Source organism: Sciurus carolinensis, chromosome 5 (genome assembly GCF_902686445.1).
Source record: "Sciurus carolinensis chromosome 5, mSciCar1.2, whole genome shotgun sequence".
Taxonomy (NCBI): Eukaryota; Metazoa; Chordata; class Mammalia; order Rodentia; family Sciuridae; genus Sciurus; species Sciurus carolinensis.
The window spans coordinates 124591416-124610637 of record NC_062217.1 but is presented as its reverse complement, the minus strand read 5'-3'; the positions used below and the strand labels follow the sequence as shown (position 1 = coordinate 124610637).

At 34.5% G+C, this 19222-nt stretch overlaps 1 protein-coding gene across 8 annotated transcripts in view; it reads left to right on the top strand.

Moving 5' to 3' along the window:
- Ppp3cb (protein phosphatase 3 catalytic subunit beta) overlaps positions 1-19222 on the top strand; it is a 54661-nt gene that overhangs the window by 3304 nt on the left and 32135 nt on the right. For all 8 annotated transcript variants that reach the window (XM_047552832.1, XM_047552838.1, XM_047552836.1 and 5 more), the window contains exons 2-4: positions 14689-14889; positions 15553-15677; positions 18483-18594. In XM_047552832.1, coding sequence (XP_047408788.1) covers positions 14689-14889; positions 15553-15677; positions 18483-18594 — 438 coding nt within the window. The remainder of the gene's footprint in view (positions 1-14688; positions 14890-15552; positions 15678-18482; positions 18595-19222) is intronic.

Sequence of the window (19222 nt, the reverse complement as noted above, 5' to 3'; positions counted from 1 at the left end):
AAAAAGAGAGACAGTGGAATGAATCCAAAATAATTTTCCTACATGCATCTATGAATATACCATAATGAATCCCACCATTATGTATATCCCTAAGAATGGGCTCCTAATTAGAATAAGATATAGCCCATGCTTGTATAGTTACATCAAAATGAATTCTACTCTTATGTATAAATAAAAACCAATAAAATAAAACTATTGGTAGCAATTCCATGTCACTGATTATGGGTGATTAGTCTTCCTGGTTAGTTAAAACAAATTCAGTTTTAAGCCCAGTCCAGCTGCTGGCTCAGGTCAAAAACAGTTTTTTTGTTTTTGTTTTTTGTTTTATTGGTGCATAATTGTTGTATTTAATGGTGGAATTTGTTGTTACATAGTAGTACATGCACAGGTCAAATGCTTTCTGTTTAAAAATTAATATAGCCCAAATGATTTAGATGAGATTTATGTGATTTATATGACCTTTTAACTGTTCTGTTAAGCATTTTTCTGTATTTAGCTAAATTGCAAATAAGAAAATAGAAACAAATTAGGAAACATCTAATGTGTCTGCACCAGTACCTTAGTTCACATCAGCAAAATTGGTGTAATTAAAACACAAAACTCTAAGTTTATGTATATTGTTTTTCCTCCTCCCCTCAAAACTTTACTTGGCCCAAATTGTTCAAATAATTCTTTTATTCCCCAGATACTCTAAAAATGAACTTTTTGTTGTGTAGACTACTAGGTCAGGGATTTGTGAAGCTGGATTGTTGGGATTATCAGTTCTGTTAGTCATAGTACAAAAATTAACTTTTATCATTTTAGCATATTGTATGTTTATTTTAGCACCTTCAGTGTGACAACTTTGTTTCATATTCAACATTTCCCCCTTATTCCCTAGGTTTTATTGACCATAAATTATCTCACTTTCATACTGAACCAAGGTGCTTAAGTGTGTATGTTTTATTTTAGCCTGATGTATTTTTGATGGGCAGCCTTATGACTTATTTAGGTTGTGTAACTACTCATCCTGCTTATTAATTTGAGGTTGTTTGGTTGAACTGTTTTCCAGTACCTTATCTTTATTACAATTGCTTTTTTTTTTATTAGAAATTTTCCAATGATCCACATAGGCCTTGGGATCACATAGCTACTTCAGTGTTTCTTACTAGTTTGTTCATTTGTTCATTTCCCTTTTTTCTTTGTTCCTTCTCCTGTCCTCCCTCTTTCTTTCTCTCTCTTTTTTTACAGTGCTGGGGATTAAGCCCAGGGCCTTATGTGCTGAGCTACATCCCTAGTCCTTTTATTTATTTGAGACAGTCTCGCCATTGCTTTGTGATCCTCCTGCCTCAACCTCCCAAGTCACTGGGATTACAAGTATGTGCCACCATGCCCAGTTGTTCGTTATTTTAAAGCAGATTGAATCTTTGTTTACAAAGTCTGTTTTGGAGACTTATCTATGTAAAATGATAACTCTTGAAAATGATTTTTTCTTCTTTCCTCTCCCATTAGACTATTGATCATACTAAAGGTTTCAGTACTATGTGTCCTAGAGAAAACAAAGGAACAGAGTAGTGTGAGTAGTGTGTGTGTGTGTGTGTGTGTGTGTGTGTGTGTGAGAGAGAGAGAGAGAGAGAGAGAGAGAGAGAGAGACAGAGAGAGACAGAGAGAGACAGACAGAAACACTATGGTAACAAGTTATCTTGGAAAATGCCAAAGTAGGAAATAAAGCTATTCAGTAGAGAGGCAAAAGCTTCAGGTTTTAGAGCTATTGAATGAATTGGCAAGAGTTGTAAAGTTTGGTAAAAAGAACCTTGATCTGTTAAATGAGGTATGTTATAGTGCCAACATATGACTTCATTTCACCATAAAAATGTTTGTTTATGCACAGAAATGAAATAATCTGAAGCTAATGGGGCATCCTTGAATGATACATAAAACATCAAAATAATCCAATAGCTACTTTTCTTAAAATTCCTATTGTGTGCATCAAAACAGACAACAGATGTGTACAACAGGCAACATAAGTACAAAAGGTAAAATATAATCAGGGTCCTTGGGAAATCAGTACTTATGAAAAATTAATACATTTCATAAAGACCAGCATAATTAATAATTGCCAGATTAAGTGGCAGAGCCAGCCAATCTGAGTTTGAAAGAGGTGATAATGGCTTTGAGCCAGAATGATCTAGGAAGAATTTTTTTTGTTTTTTTGTTTTTGTTAGGACTGGGGATTAAATCCAGGCATGTTAGGCAAATGCTTTACCACTGAGCTACATCCCAGCTCTTTATGAAGGGTGTTTTTTATAGGCAAAAAGAGGCCCTGAAGGGTGGGTAGGATTGAAATAGGGAAAGTGTGGGACCATTTACATGTACAACATTTAATGAACACCACTTTGAACCAGGCATTTTGCTAGGCATTTGGGTTGCAAATTGAGTAGGATATTAAGATAGATTTAGAGTGCTGGCAATGTAGTAGGGAAGACATTATTGTTAAGTAAATAATAAAATGAATTGGAAACAAAGTGCTATTGGAACCATAGAGAAGGAATCGACAATCTTAATTTGAAAAGAAAGCATCACTGAGATGATGTTTTGGGATAGTTCTTGAAGAATGTGTAGAATTTCTCCAGGCAGAAGGTAGGAGTGGAGAAACACAAGTAGAAAGGCTTGGAACTTGGGGAAAAAAATACGAAGGGTATGGCAATAATATGTAAAGCGGTTGGCAAGGAGTGGCAGATGAAGTTGGAAAGGATATTTTTATATACCAAGTGGAGCTGAAATCTAAGCTAGTAAGCAGGAAGATTGCTTCTAGATGATTAAGGACACAAGCTCTGGAAGTTAAACTATCTGGGTTTGAATCCTCTCTACCACTTAATAATAACCATACTGTGGACAATATACTTAATATTCTAAGCATTAGTGTTCCCCATGCATGCTAGTTGGGCAGGGGCTCTTCCAATGGGCTACATCCCCAAACTCCCTCGCGGGGTTTTTTTTTGTTTGTTTTTTTTTTTTTTTTTTTTTTTTTTTTGAGACAAGGTCTTGGTAAATTGAAGATGAAGTCACCACCCTAGAATTTTTAATCCTGGATTAAAAATGCCTGGGATTACAGGCGTGCATAACACCTGGCCTTAGTTTTCTCATTTATAAAATTGAGTTGGTAGCTGGGCACAGAGGCACATTCATGAAATCCAAGTGACTTGGAGGTAGGAGGATTGCAAATTCAAGGCCAACCTCAGCAAATTATTGAGATCCTGTCTCAAAATAAAAAAAGGACTAGGAATGTGGCTCATTGGTTAAGTGTCCCTGGGTTCAATCCTTGGCACCAAAAAAAAAAAAAAAAGAGTTAATATAGTCTTAATATGAAATTATTGGAGAATTAATGGAAGGAGGCAGTGTTTACAAAGTATATATCACAGTGCCTGACCTAGCATGTGATAAACACTGAACTGGTAGCCATCACTTATTAAAAGTTCTAAAGTAGAATAGTAACCCACTGTGTTGGTGTGTTGGTTTTTGCAAGCTAACTCGGGTGGTATTGTGTAAAACATTTGAGGGGGTAGAGGCTTAAAGCAGGTTGTTGAAATTAATGGATTAGTTCAAGTGAGGGATGACCAAAACATGAAATTAAGGGGAAGGGAGAAACCAGATATGACACGAATTCCTAATAATATTAGACAGTAGATACACAATGGAAAAAGGGTTGGTGTGGGAACAAAACAGATGAGCAAGAATATTTTTTCAGGGAACAATAATCAGAGTAATTTTGAAACTGGGTAGTTGTTGTAGGCAAAGTTTGAAATGACATGTAAAAGACTGAGAATGATCAAATTGAAAAGGATCTTGAAAATTAGATTCAGGGTTTTCTTTTTCTTCATTTTTTCAGTCATTAAGACACTACCACCCCTATAATTCCAGAGACTTGGAAGGCCAAGATAGGAGAAAATTCAAGGCCAGTCTTAACAACTTAGTGAGACCTTCAACAACTTAGAATCTGTCTCAAAATTAAAAGTAAGAAAGGACTGAGGAGCCCGGGCGAGGTGGTGCACGCCTATAATCTCAGCAGCTTTGGAGGCTGAGGCAGGCGGCTCACAAGTTCAGTAAAAGCAAGGTGCTAAGCAACTCAGTGAGACCCTGTCTCTAAATAAAATACAAATTAGGACTGGGGATATGGCTTAGTGATCAAGTGTCCCTGAGTTCAATACCCAGTAACAACAACAACAAAAAAAGACCAATGTGTAGCTCAGTGGTAAAGCACCCATAGATTCAATCTCCAGTACTGCAAACAACAACAAAGAACTACCAAAATTTTTGTGTAATTGTATCTAGCAGGGCTTTTTTTCAATTAAGGAGGAAGAATGATAAAGATTAAGATTTTTCTAGTAAACAGTAATAAGAACTTGAGCTAACATCTTAAGAAGTAGGAAAATTAAGAGAATCCAGAAAGAAAATAATAACACCAAAAAAATAAATCTCAGTGACAGAATGGTGATATAACAAAAATAAGCCAAGTAGGAATCCAGTTGAGAGAAAGATATTCAAGAATGATCACAAAAGAAATCCATGAGCTGCCTTGACATTTTGAAGACAATGCTGTCAAATTTGTTGAGACTTTCTCTATGAAATGTAGCCAATCCATTCTTCTACATCAGGTTTATGAGGAGTCTTTTGATGATCCCTTTAGTCAAAACAGAATTGTCGTTGTGTTGGTATAAAGACAAAATATACTAGAGCAACATTCAAACTTTTGTTTCAACCACAACTCTACTCCTTACTAGTCAAATTGGAAAGCTATATAACATCTCTAAACCATGTTATCTTGTTTGTGAAATGGACATAAGACCTGTTTGATCAAATTCACAGTGTGTCTCTGAGAATCATATGGGATCATGTGTTTGAAAGTACTTTGCAGTCTGTAAATAAGACACTATAAATATGTTGTTGGTACATAAATTAGTGTCAAGATATAAAAGTATTTCAGAAACTGATATATCATTAATTCACTAAACATTGATATCTTTGTTCTACATCACTGAGTTTATAGAGTTGAAAGACATAGGCACTCAAACTGGTAAGTGAGACAGGTATTTATAGTGCAGTTGGTAACTGCCATAATATAAGTGTGCATAATGTGCTGTTCTATTGGTCTGCAAATTAGAGGGTACTATTAATGTAGGCTAGGAAGATCAGGAAAAGTTTTCAAGAATTGGAACACTGAAATGAGGTTTAAAGACGAGGAGAAGCAAGCACAGAGCCCTGGGTTCAATCCCCAGCCCCGCAAAAAAAAAATAAAGACAAGGAGAAGGTAGACAAAGATAGGAATAGTGTATCCTCAAAAAATAGGGCATGCAAAGTAGAGAAATTTTTAAAAAGTGATGTAGTTTAAGAACTGAAAATAAGTGTTTAGAGCATAAATGCATCAGGAATATAAAAGATGAAGGTGGAAATATAGGCAGGGATCAGATCATGGGGCATCTCCTGTGCTATGTTAAAGTACAGAATTTGGATTTTTTTTTCCAGCCACTGTTGAAACAGGAGAATGCTGAAATTTGAGTTTTAGAAAAGTACTCTGTATTGTGGAAGACAGGCAAATTAAAAAGATTGTAGTAATTATTGGGGGGGGGTGTTCTTATTCAGTGTCTGTGGTGACTATAGGAACAAAAACAAACCTAAGAATTATTTAGGACCCATTGACCATGTAAAACAAGAAAAGAAACATCTAGGATAATTCCCAGATTCATTAGGTAACTGCTTTGGTAATGGTTTAGACGTAAAAACAGCATGTTCACTGTTGAACATACTAAGTTTACGATATATATGGAACATCCAGGTGGAGAAATTTGATAGTTTAATGTTGATCTGGACTTTTTAGGGATGGGATCTGGACTGACCATCTATTTGAGAGTTCTCAAAATATAGATGCTAGTTGAAACTGTTGTAATAAGTGAGATTATTAGTTCAGAGTAGTAGTAGAGGAAGGCCAAGTACAAAACCCTCAGGTACACACTGACATTTAAGGTTCAAGAACAGGATTATAAGGTGGGGGATAGAGTAGAAAACAGATTAATAAAGACTGCTGAGACATACCAGGGATTGGCTAAATTGAAGACCATAAATTTGTAGTAGCATTGGGCAATTTTGATAATTTTATACTGAGCACACAAGTTTTTTGGCTAATTTATCCAAAAATTGAAATTTTGCTTGGTAGGTAGTATAGAAGGACAAAAGGGCAAAACAGTTCAGATTGTCATTTTAAAAGTGGGTGGAGGGCTGGGATCATGACTCAGTGTGAGGCACTGGGTTCAATCCTCAGCACTACATAAAATGAATAAAGGTATTGTGTCCATTAAAAAAAAAAAAAGTGGGTGGATTGACTGGGTGAGGTGGCACATGCCTATTTTCCTAGCATCTTGGGAGGCTAAGGCTGGAGGATCATGAGTTCAAAACCAGCCTAAGCAAAAGCGAGGTACTAAGCTATTCAGTGAGACCCTGTCTCTAAATTAAAAAAAAAAAAAAAAATAGGACTGGGGGTGTGGCTCAGTGGTCACTGTTCCCCTAAATTCAGTCTCCAGTACCCCCACAAAAAAGAAAGTGGGTGGATTGCCGAGAGTAGGGGTTATGGGATTATGATTGTAATCCCAGAGACTCAGCAGGTTGAGACAAGAGAAATGCAAGTTTGAGCCCATCCTCAGCCACTAAGGGAGACCCTCAGCAACTTAATGAGACCCTGTCTTAGAGTAAAAAGGGCTGTAGATATAGCTCAATGATAAGGCGCCCCTGGGTTATATCCCCAGCACCAACGAATAAATACATAAAATAAAATGGGGGCGGATTATGGAGAAACTTCAAAGTTGTAAGAAGTCAAGGTAGCTAGAAAGAGATGGTAAGGAGGGGCTCTCCAGATTCTTGATACAAAGACTGAAGAAAAGGAAGTGAAACTGGAACATTAGGGATTTGATAATTTAGTGAGATTGCAATTCAGGATTTTAGAGGTAGAGCATTAATTAGGGAGTGGAGTTCAAGGCTCTCAGTTCTTAAAATCTCATAGGGCTAAGAGTTTGCAACTTTTGCTTAGAGTTGGGGAACTTGATTAGTTAATTCCTAGAATTCCTTGCCCGGTAGTAGAAACAATAAGATTTTACCTCTCTTCTATCTCTGACCAATTTGTTTTGGTCTTTGGTTTGTTTTTCCAGCAAATTGAAGTGTATTTTAGGCCTTGTTTTTTAGCTATCATACATTAAATGCAAATGAAGATACTTTGTGAATATTATTGGTTACTATATAGATAATGCCCATCATGCCAAAATTTGGATTAAAGGGAAACTTTCAACGAGTAGTTTGGTCAAAATGAGTATTATCAAATCAAATTTTTAAGTGTTGGTAACTTGGTGATTTGAGGTGATTTTTTAGCTATTCAAATATTCAAACTAATCCTCTGTTTTTAGCCATTTCACTTGTTGACCATTTATGTTAGATTTACTTACATTTTATGTTCTGGTTTTTCCTTATCACAAATATAGAAGAGTTGGAAAAATTAGCCTACAAAAAAAATACATGCAGAAGAGAAAGAGAGAAAGAAAGAAACTAACCAGACAACCAACCAACCAACCTGGGAAAGCAGCAATAACTGACTGAAGAAGAATTAAATGGGAAAACCTTTTAAAAGCCTGAAAACAGGATGAAAATGCTTTAAAATGCTTTATGTGTTAACAAAACAGACTATTGGTTGAGAATTTTTTTTCCTTTTTCCTTTAAAAAAAAAAAAAATGACATTCCTGGGCTGTGGTCCTGTAAGTGCCGTGACCTTAGCGGTGAGCCCACCCCAACCACACTGCAACATGGTAGAATATTAATTTTTGATGAAAAAAAATTAACTCCATATTGAACAACATACTTTAGGCCAAATTCTATTTTGTCAGTTTTCTTTTACCTGGTTGGATTATCCATTGTTCCAAATGGTACTCTATATATGCCTTTTTCCTCTCATTTTCTTATTCATGGATATATTAAAATTTAGTCCTTTGAAATTCCCTATTCATTACTTTCAGTGTTGTATTGTTACAATAACTCTGATTCTCTGTAGCTTTCACCTGCCTTTTTGGATAAAAGTACCCACTCAACCTGTAATGTTTCTTAAAGATGGCCCAACTGATTTTTAAATGTAGAAGTATGCCTTGAGTTGAAAAAAAAAGTAGAAAAGCATAGGTCTGTAAATAACTCATTCATGGGTATGGAGGTAGTTTATGCTTTTTTTTTTCTTCAGGTGAAAAATAATAATGTGGCTCTTGGTTAAAGAAGTGGCAACACCTCAATGTGACTTAGCTGTCTACATTCACAATGTGCATGAAAACATGCAGTACTACTTTTGTCTGGCAGAGTAGGTGGAAGAGAGGGTGATGCCCCAGGTGGTTTTTAGGAAGTTCTGTATTTTGAACAGAATTCAGCCAAGTGGAATTATATTGTTGATTGTTAGGAAGTATTCATGATATAAAATGCAGAACCTTAAAAAACAAAACAGTATCCCTTTTCCTGAGTACAGTGATAAAATTTTTTTGTGGGCTGATGAGAAAAATATGATACTATTTTGATCTCAGAAATTTGTATTGAAGATATATTTAACCTTCTCATTTTTATAATGTCCCCAGAGTAACTCTTCATTTATTTAGCAGTTGATTCATTAAAATGTATATTTTAAAACATACTTTAACTGAGATTTTTATTTTATTAGAACCTTGTAATACTATTTTTGGAGGAACAAAATGTGTTTTAATGCCTTATTTTAGATGAAGTAAAAAAATAATGGGAAGAAAACTGGACACGGTGATGCATGCCTATAATCCCAGTGGCTTGGGACAGGAGGATCACAAGTTTGAGGCCAACCTCAGCAACTTAATGAGACCCTGTCTCAAATTTTTAAAAAATAAAAAAGTGCTGGGATGTCACTCAGTGGTAAAGTGCCCCTAGGTTCAATCCCCAGTAAACTCCCCCACCAAAAAAAAAGAGAAAGGAATACAAGTGTTTCTAAATAAATGTGAAGGAAAAATAAGTTCAGATTTTATTTTACTGAGTATCAGAAAAAGACAGAAAAAAGCAGAGGAATTGATGATTTCTAAGATTTTAGAAAGTATCTACATCCTTCTTTCTACCTTAGTTCTAATCTCAAGTTCTTCCAAATTTTTTTTTCCTAGTATGAGAATGTGATTATTTATTTTTCTTTCTCAGGTAATTGATATCTTTCTAACCTAGCTCCCTCCCATTTTGTAGTTCGTTTAAATTGAAAAAGAGCAGTTGGTCCTATATATTTCCAGGCTTCTATATGATAATTGCTAATCACAGTGATGACCCTAAAGGTCAAGAAAGTGATACTGTGTGCCCAATTAAAGATAATTTTTTCCTAAAAACTCACCCTGCCCCCAGAAATGAAGGAGTTGCCTTACATTTTAGTCTCTACTTAGTAGACTTTGACCATAAATTTCTCACTTTATTTTGAAAAAACAAAGTACTATTTCATACAGAGTCTGAAACTGTAGTCCAAGCTGATTTTGAATGCTTAAAGAATTTCACCTGTTGGAAAAACTATCTTCTTCACAGTAGCCTAAAAAAAAAAAAAAAAATACTTAGGACTCAATCTAACAAAACAGGCGAAAGACCTTCACAAGGAAAACTACAGAATAGTAAAGAAAGAAATTGAAGACGACCTCAGAAAATGGAAAGATCTCCCATGTTCTTGGATAGGCAGAATTAATATTGTCAAAATGGCCATACTACTGAAAGTGCTATACAGATTTAATGCAATTCCTATTAAAATTCCAGTGATGTTCTTCATAGAAATATAAAAAGCAGTCATGAATTTTTTTCAGAAAAATAAAAGGCCTAGAATAGCCAAAGCAATGCTTAGTGAGAAGAATGATGCAGGAGGCATCACAATGCCAGAACTGTAGTAATGAAAACGGCATGGTATTGGCCCCCCAAACAGGCAAGACCAATGGTACAGAATAGAGGCACAGACAAACCCACATAAAAATAGTTATCCCATACTAGACAAAGGTGCCACAAACATGCATTTGAGAAAAGATAACCTCTTCAACAAGTGGTGCTAGGAAAACTGAAAATCCACATGTAGTAGAATGAAATTGAATCCCTATCTCTCACCCTGCCCAAGACTTAACTCCAAGTGGACATAGGCATTAGACCAAAGATCCTGCACCTACTAGAAGAAAAAGTAGGCCCAACTCTCTATCATGTCAGCTTAGGAACTGGCTTCCTCAGTAAGGCTCCTAAAACACGAAAATTAAAATCAAGATTCAATAAATGGGATGATATTAAACTAAAAAGCTTCACTACAAAAGGATACATTCAAGAATGTGAAGAGAGAGTCTACAGAATGGGAGAAAATCTCTACCATCTGCACCTCAGAGCATTAATCTCCAGGTTATACAAAAATGTAACATAAAAAAACCCATTCAATAAATGGACTAAGGAATGAACAGACACTTCACAGAATAGGAAATATGAATGGCCAAAAATATATGAAAAGATGTTCAACATCTCTAGCAATTAGGGAAATGCAAATTAAAACTACACTGAGATTCCATCTCATTCCAGTCAGAATGGCAGATATCAAGAATACAAGTAACAAATGTTGACAAGGATGTGGGGAGAAAGGTACACTCATATTGCAGTGGGACTGCAAATTGGTACAACTGCTAATGGAAAACAGTTTATAGAGATTCCTTAGAAAACTTGGAATGGAACCACCATTTGATCCTGTTATCCCACTCCTCAGTCTATACTCAAAAGACTTTAAATCAGCATACTACAATGACACTGCCACATAAATATTTATAGCAGCTCAGTTCACAGTAGTCAAAACTATTTAATCAACCTAGGTGTGCTTCAACAGATGAATGGATAAAGAAAATGTGGTGCATATATACACAATGAAATATTACTTAGCCTTAAAGAAGAATGAAATTATGGCATTTGCAGGGAAATGAATGGAGCTGGAGATTATCATGCTAAGAGAAATAAGACAATTCCACAAAAATCAAAGACTGAATGTTCTCTCTGGTATGTGGGTTCTAACCCCCAACAATGGAGGATAAGGAAGGGAAGGATAGAAGTCATTGATTAGACAAAGGGGAACAAAGGGAAGGGAGAGGGGTGGGGAATAGGAAGGACAGTAGAATTACTCAGACATAACTTTTCTAACCTTGTATTCGAATACACAACCAGAGTTACTCTGCATCATGCACAACCACAAGACTAGAATAAGTTATACTCCTTATGTATAATATGCCAAAATACATTCTGTCATGTTTATCTAAAAAGAACAAAATAAAAGAAATTTTAAAAAGAATTCGCCTGTTGGAGTTAGTAAAAGAATCAAATAAATTTAATTGATGAGTAGTAAATTTTCTAAGCTATGTAATCTCAAAATTGTGCTTTGACACTCATCAAAAATAGACCTCCAACCGGACGCAGTGGTGCATGCCTGTAATCCCAGCAGCTCAGGAGGCTGAGGCAGGAGGAGCAGGAGTTCAAGACCAGCCTCAGCAAAAGTGAGGTGCTAAGCAAGTCAGTGAAATCCTGTCTCTAAGTAAAATATACCATAGGGCTGGGGGTGTGGCTCAGTGATCTAGTGAGTTCAATCCCCGGTTAAACCTCCCCCCCCCCAAAAAAAATAGACCTTCCTGGGCTGAGGTTGTAGCTCAGTGATAGAGTGCTTGCCTGGCACATGTGAGGCACTAGGTTTGATCCTTAGCACCACATAAAAAAACAACAATTTTTAAAAATAGACCTTTCTATTTTACCTTGCATTCAATTAATATTACTTAAAAATAGTACAGTTGGTGATAACTTGTTGAAATCATAAATATATACTGCAGGAATGTGAATACCTACCAATAGTTAGACCAAAGAGAACTTTTTGATAAATTTGCAGTGATAGCATTTTACATATATTAAAATGTACTGTATCTCCTCCAACTTAGATGGCAGTGAAAGTGATTTGTGCCTGAAAAGTGTGGTGGATGACTGAAAAAGTAACTCCAGTGATAAGGAATACATTGATGTTGAAGATATGCATGATGACTTTAAATGAAAGTTCGTGAAATATAGGAGAAAAACTATTTCTAAGTTATCCTGATTTGTTATTATAAGTCTACATATGTGCTATATATACTAAATAATTTTAAATTTCTTTTTTTAAATTTATTTTTATTGTAAACAAATGGGATACATGTTGTTTCTGTTTGTACATGGAGTAACAGCATACCATTTGCATATTCATACATTTACTTAGAGTAATGATGTTTGATTCATTCAATTATTTTTTCCTTCCCCCCCACCCCTCCCACCTCTCTTTTCCCTCTATACAGCCCCTCCTTCCTCCATTCTTGCCCCTCTCCCACCCCCCATTATGTGTCATCATCCATTTATCAGTGAGATCATTCATCTTTTGGATTTTTGAGATTGGCTTATCTCACTTAGCATGATATTCTCCAATTTCATCCATTTGCCTGCAAATGCCATAATTCTATTATTCTTTATATCTGAGTAATATTCTATTGTATATATATACCACAGTTTCTTTATCCATTCATCAATTGAAGGACATCTAGGTTGGTTCCACAGTCTGGCTATTGTGAATTGAGAAGCTATGAACATTGATCTGGCTGTATCTCTGTAGTATGCTGATTTTAAGTCCTTTGGCTATAGGCCAAGGAGTGGGATAGCTGGGTCAAATGGTAGGTCCATTCCAAGTTTTCTAAGGAATCTCCACACTGCTTTCCAGAGTGGCTGCACTAATTTGCAGCCCCACCAGCAATGTATGAGTGTACCTTTTCCCCCACATCCTCTCCAACACCTATTATTGCTTGTATTCTTGATAATCGCCATTCTAATTGGGGTGAGATGGAATCTTAGTGTAGTTTTGATTTGCATTTCTCTTATTACTAAAGATGGTGAACATTTTTTCATATGTTTGTTGATTGCTTGTAGATCTACTTCTGTGAAGTGTCTGTTCATATCCTTAGCCCATTTGTTGATTGGGTTATTTGTATTCTTCGTGTAGAGTTTTTTGAGTTCTTTTATATATTCTGGAAATTAGTGCTCTCTCTGAAGTATGAGTGGCAAAGATTTTCTCCCATTCTGTAGGCTCTTTCTTCGCATTGCTGATAGTTTCCTTTGCTGAGAGAAAGCTATTTAGTTTGAATCTATCCCAGTTATTGATTCTTGCTTTTCTTTCTTGTGCTATGGGAGTCCTGTTGAGGAACTCTGGTCCTAAGCCGACATGTTGAAGATCTGGACCTACTTTTTCTTCTATAATCTGCAGGGTCTCTGGTCTGATTCCGAGGTCCTTAATCCATTTTGAGTTTAGTTTCGTGCACAGTGAGAGATATGGGTTTAGTTTCATTCTGTTGCATATGGATTTCCAGTTTTCCCAGCAGCATTTGTTGAAGAGGCTATCTTTTCTCCATTGCATATTTTGGCCGCTTAGTCTAGTATTAGAAAATTGTATTTATTTGGGTTTGTGTCCGTGTCCTCTATTCAGTACCATTGATCTACCTATTTTGGTGCCAATACCATGCTGTTTTTGTTACCATTGCTTTGTAGTATAGTTGAAGTTCTGGTATTGCGATACCCCCTGTTTCATTCTTCCTGCTAAGGATTGCTTTAGCTATTCTGGGTTTCTTATTTTAAATTTTATAAGTAAACATTTGACTTTTATATATGTCCCTAAAAGATTATATTCAGGTTATCCAACAACATTGTTTTTTTATGTTTTTTTTAGAAAATTGGTACATCACCATATATTTGGAATTTCTTTTCTTTTCTTTCTTTTTTTTTTTTTTTTTTTGGTACCAGTGCCTGAACCCAGGGGTACTTTATCACTGATCTACATCCCCAGCCTTTTTTACTTTTTATTTGGAGACAGGGTCTTGCTCAGTTGCTTAGAGCCTTGCTAAGTTGCTGAGGCTGGTTTTGAACTTATGATCCTCCTGCCTGAGCCTTCTGAGCTGGGATGACACCACTCCCGGCTGGGATTTCTTTCTATTCAGGCATACGTAGTATTAAATTCTATTTACTGAATTTCATTTAAGGTGAACAGTTTAACTCATTTTGAGAGTTCTGCTGAAAAATGTTTTGGCCTAAAGGAAAACTTTAGTTGTCTTGGAAAGAGTTTTAATTTTGTGAAACAACTAATTTGCCTAATCTTTCTCAACAAGGAAAATGTTATTCTGTATGGCTCAATAAAAATTACTATTGGCTTTGGGGTTGTGTCTCAATGGTAGAGTGCTTGCCTAGCATGTGTGAGGCACTGAGTTCGATTCTCAGCACCACCTATAAATAAATGAATTAAAAAGGTCTATCAACATCTAAAGATGTGTGTGTGTGTGTACATATATATAATTTTTTTTTTTTAAAGTACTATTGGCTCTGGATTTAGCTCAGTGGTAGAATACTTGCTATCATGCTCTAGGCCCTGAGTTCCATCCCCAGCACCATAGGAAAAAAAGTGTAATTTGATTACCCTTTTAGAAAAAAAGTTATTAAAAAAATAAATACTCTACCCAGTAAATGAAGAAGAAACAAAAACCCCTGCTTTTCAATTTTATTTTTATATACTTAGGTCCAGTGATTAGTTCTTATGTTAATATATTATTAGTGACTAAATTTGTATTGATTTTTAAAAAATTTCAGCTGTTCCTTTCCCCCCAACACATCGATTGACATCTGAAGAAGTATTTGATATGGATGGGATACCCAGGGTTGATGTTCTGAAGAATCACCTAGTAAAAGAAGGTCGGGTAGATGAAGAAATTGCACTTAGAATTATCAATGAGGGTGCTGCCATTCTTCGGAGAGAGAAAACAATGATAGAAGTAGAAGCCCCAATTACAGGTAAATTTATGCTTTAGATATTATTTTTATTATGTCATTATTTAGTTCCCCGAATACAAAACTATTTCTTTTTCAGTCATATCATATACTAAGTTAATATTATATGGACAGTATCTTGAATTTGGAAATTGTTTTCTGTACTTGAAAGTTTCTGCTAGATTTCAGTGAACAGACATGATCCTAAATATAAGTACTGAGATTAGTCTAATATGCTTTTGTGAAGGTTTCATCAGTTATATTGGCCATACTTCAGTTTGATTCAACACTTACTTTCTTTCAATCATTAGGTGCAAATACTTTGTCATATCAGATAACAAAGGTGATGGTTTATGGAGTTAGCATGGAGATTTTACTGCCACCATTATAATTTTGTTATCCCATGACCTAAACACATCCTTGGCTTCCTAAAGAGGAGCTTATATAAATTCAGATGAAAAGTTTGTCACTGATGATAAATTTTGTTTCTTCTGTTACATCTTGTTTCAGATGTTGAGCACGGGAACACTTGGTTATACATCCTCCCTATGTGACTCTTCATAGACCACTTCCTTCTCAGAGAATTCTTGATAGCATTTTACACTATTATGTAAAGGAAATTAGAATTTAAGTAATATTTGTTATTTCAAAGGATTTTTTTCACATGTAACAATCTTCTTGTTTCAGTGTGTGGTGACATCCATGGCCAATTTTTTGATCTGATGAAACTTTTTGAAGTAGGAGGATCACCTGCTAATACACGATACCTTTTTCTTGGTGATTATGTGGACAGAGGTTATTTTAGTATAGAGGTAATAATCATATACTATCATTTGCTTTGCTCTTAAGTGTTATCATAGATGATTTCCATTAATTCCTGGTACAATAAGTTCCTAAAACTATCTGTTGGGTTCTTTTTAATACCTCTTCATATTCTGAAGTTTATAAGAAAAGCCATTATTTATTTCTCTTCTTTCAGACCATTCAATTAATTTTCTTTATGTGACTGCTTATAATTATAATTGATCTTTTTCCCAGGGGAAATAGTGAGTAAACTGAGAGGTCTTTATTGCCCTGTTATCTCATGGCTTTGAGAAGCTAATGATGTTTATTTTTGTATCGATTTGTCTCTTTTGCCCCTAAAGGCATTAAGCCATGTGGAAGAAAAAAAAAAACAAACTAAATTCCATCTGATTAAATAAAACACAATTCTCTTATTGCTTAAGCCCTAGTGCTTATATCACTTATCATGTACCTATTAAGACCCAAGTGTAACCAAACAACAATAGACCCAAGTATATCATGTGAAATCTTTGTATATTCTGAAAGGATTAATTTGTTTTTAAAAACTTAAGAGGCATTAAAATGACCTGTTGATCAACAATTGACAGTAGATGATTCTTTTTCTCCTTTTTCTTTTCTAATTATTTGAAGTATGGTAAATATAGAATAATTGAAATTTTCTAACATATGCATCTCTTCTTTTTAAAAATAAAAATGGAACCATATTATAACATTATTCTATAACTTGCTTTTTTCAATACATCCCTACACTGTGAATGTCTTTCAAAATAAATCTGTAGCATCACTTTTAATATCTGCATTGTCTTCCATTGAATAAACAAACCATAGTGAATTTCTTGGTATTACAAACTTAAGTTGTTCCAAACATTTTTGCCATACAAATGATGCCTCAGTGAGCCATTTTATTCATATATCAGTGCACATTTGCCCTACTATTTTTATAGGACAGACTCCCAAAAGTAGAATAGCTAGGTCAAAGCTCCATTGATATATATTTATGTTGTGATTTAAAATTTTCCAACCATATTCTAAACACTTAACAGACATTGATTAATCCTCACAACATTTTTATGAGGTAAGTACTTTTATTTTATTCATTTTATAGATGAGGAACCTGGGGCTTAGAGAGGTTAAGTAACTTGCCCAAAGTCAGTTGTTAGTATAGTTAGCATAGTTAGGCAGTCTGATTCAAAGCCTGTGCTTTTAATCAGCTCTCCTAATAGGCATTGATGGTTTACCAGGTGAATCCCCATGCTAGTTACTGTTGTTTATATCTACTTCTCCAGTGTTTTCAATATACTTTGCTTCCTGAGGTTTACTAGGATTGCCAGTGTGAAAAGGGAATTCTTACCTCTGTTTGTCTTGACTACCTTACGAATTTATTATCCTGAGTTTTTGTTTTCCTCCCATTCATAGTTTTCATTATCAGCCCCCTTAACTTTCTCTGAATTACCTTGGTGCTTTGAGAAACTTAGAAAATGGCCCTAAAAAAATTGTAAGGCATTCGATAAAAACTATACACAATTTTTGGAACCTTAGTTGATAACTAAGCCTGTTGTACCTATGTACGTATTACTATTTTGTAGTTATGACTCATTTAATGTGTTTTATTGTTATAAGAAGAACATAACAAAGAATCAAAGTAAACAACATGTTGAGCTGGGTGCAGTGGTACATGCCTATGATCCCAGCAAATTGGGAGGCTGAATAGCCTGGGCAACTTAGTAAGACCTTGTCTCAAGATAAAATTTATAAAAAGAGTCTAGGGATGTAGCCTAAAGGTAGAACACTCCTGGATTCAATTCCCAGTACCACAAAGTAGATGGGGAGGAGGGAGCAACATACTGAGTAAATACATACTTTACTTAATAAAGTATTTCCTTTGTTTTTTTTTTTTTTACTTGTGAATAAAATTAAGAGCTGAATAGTTAGAAACTTTTCAGCATACATTAACTTGTTAAAATAATTTTTTATTTTTGTATACTATTGTAAAAACCATACTTAATTTCAATATGAAAGTCCTTCCTATTTTTTAACCAAGTAAGTAAAATGTTAGTGTCTTTCTTATGTTAAATCTAGTTTTAAAATGCAGCTACTGTACTTTTTTCCTTTTATTATAAAAATTGCATTTTCTTTGATTGGTTTAGGTAATAGGTGGTTACCTTATGTGAGGCAACAGTCATAATCAACAAAACAAACATACATACAAAACAAACATGGCCCTTTCCTTTATTAGGCAGCATAGCATAGTGCTTAAGATTGGAGGTTTAGAATCCTGTTTTCATTACTTAGGAGTTTTGTGATTTTGGACAAGTTACTTAAGTTTGTTGCTTCAGTTTCCTTATTTATAAAACAGATAATATTATGTACTTCATAGTGTTGTTCGAGGAATAAATGAGAGGCTAATTACATTGTAAAATACTCCATAAACATTAGCTATTATTTTTGACTTTATATTTATTAATGGATTTAAGGAAGCCATTCTGATAATTGATTTTCATATCAAACAATTTATAAACCTAAAGTAATAGTTTATCTGACTCATCGATTCAACAAATATTTATTGCTCTTTTCCTATTTGCTAGGTACTTTTCTTGGAGTGGAGAATTAGAAGCAGTAAGGCAACAAAGTCTGTGATCTCCTGGAGCTTTTATTTTAGTAAAGGATAAAGAGAGATAAAAAAGAATAATAGAGATTGTAAGGGTGATAGTTTTAAAAAAGGATAATACAGTTAAAGGTAAAAGAGCAAAGATTAAATAACTTAGTTAAGCAAAAGTGTGAGAGAAATTCACTGGAAACATTTTCTTTTGCAGTGTGTCTTATATTTATGGGTTTTGAAGATTCTGTACCCAAGTACATTATTTCTTCTGAGAGGCAACCATGAATGCAGACACCTTACTGAATATTTTACCTTTAAGCAGGAATGTGAGTACTTTTAGCAGAAATATTTTCACTTTCTCAGTAATCATATGGAATGATGTAGGTAGTAAGATGTGAGTTATAAAGACTTTGCAGTGCAACATGTGAGAACAAATTTTGTGCCTACGCATTTAAGAAGATTGAGAAGATTGTCAGGTACTCTAGTGTTTATTGGTATTTAATTCAGGTATTTTTATTTTAATATTTTTTATTAAGTTTAATTCTTACAAATGTACTTAGGAATAGTTTGGCGTTTCATATATATTTTTAAATTTTTTAATTGACACATAATTTTACATATTTATGGGGTTGTATGTAGCTTTATTATTTAGATTATTTTTCCTAATACAAAAGAAAAACTTCTGGTTATTATTAGATTGCAGATTTTGTTCCCATGTCTTGAGACATTCCTGTGAAGATTCTTTTTTTTTTCCCATATTTTTTTATTGGTGCATTATAGTTGTACCTGTGAAGATTCTTAATAAATTATCTATCCCTGTCATCATTAACTGTATGATATAGAACAATATTTGACCTTTTTTCACACCTGAGATATAATTTAATGCTTATTAATATTCATGACTTTATTACTAAAGTTTTAGAGTTAAGTTCTAAAAATAGGAATTCAATCAAT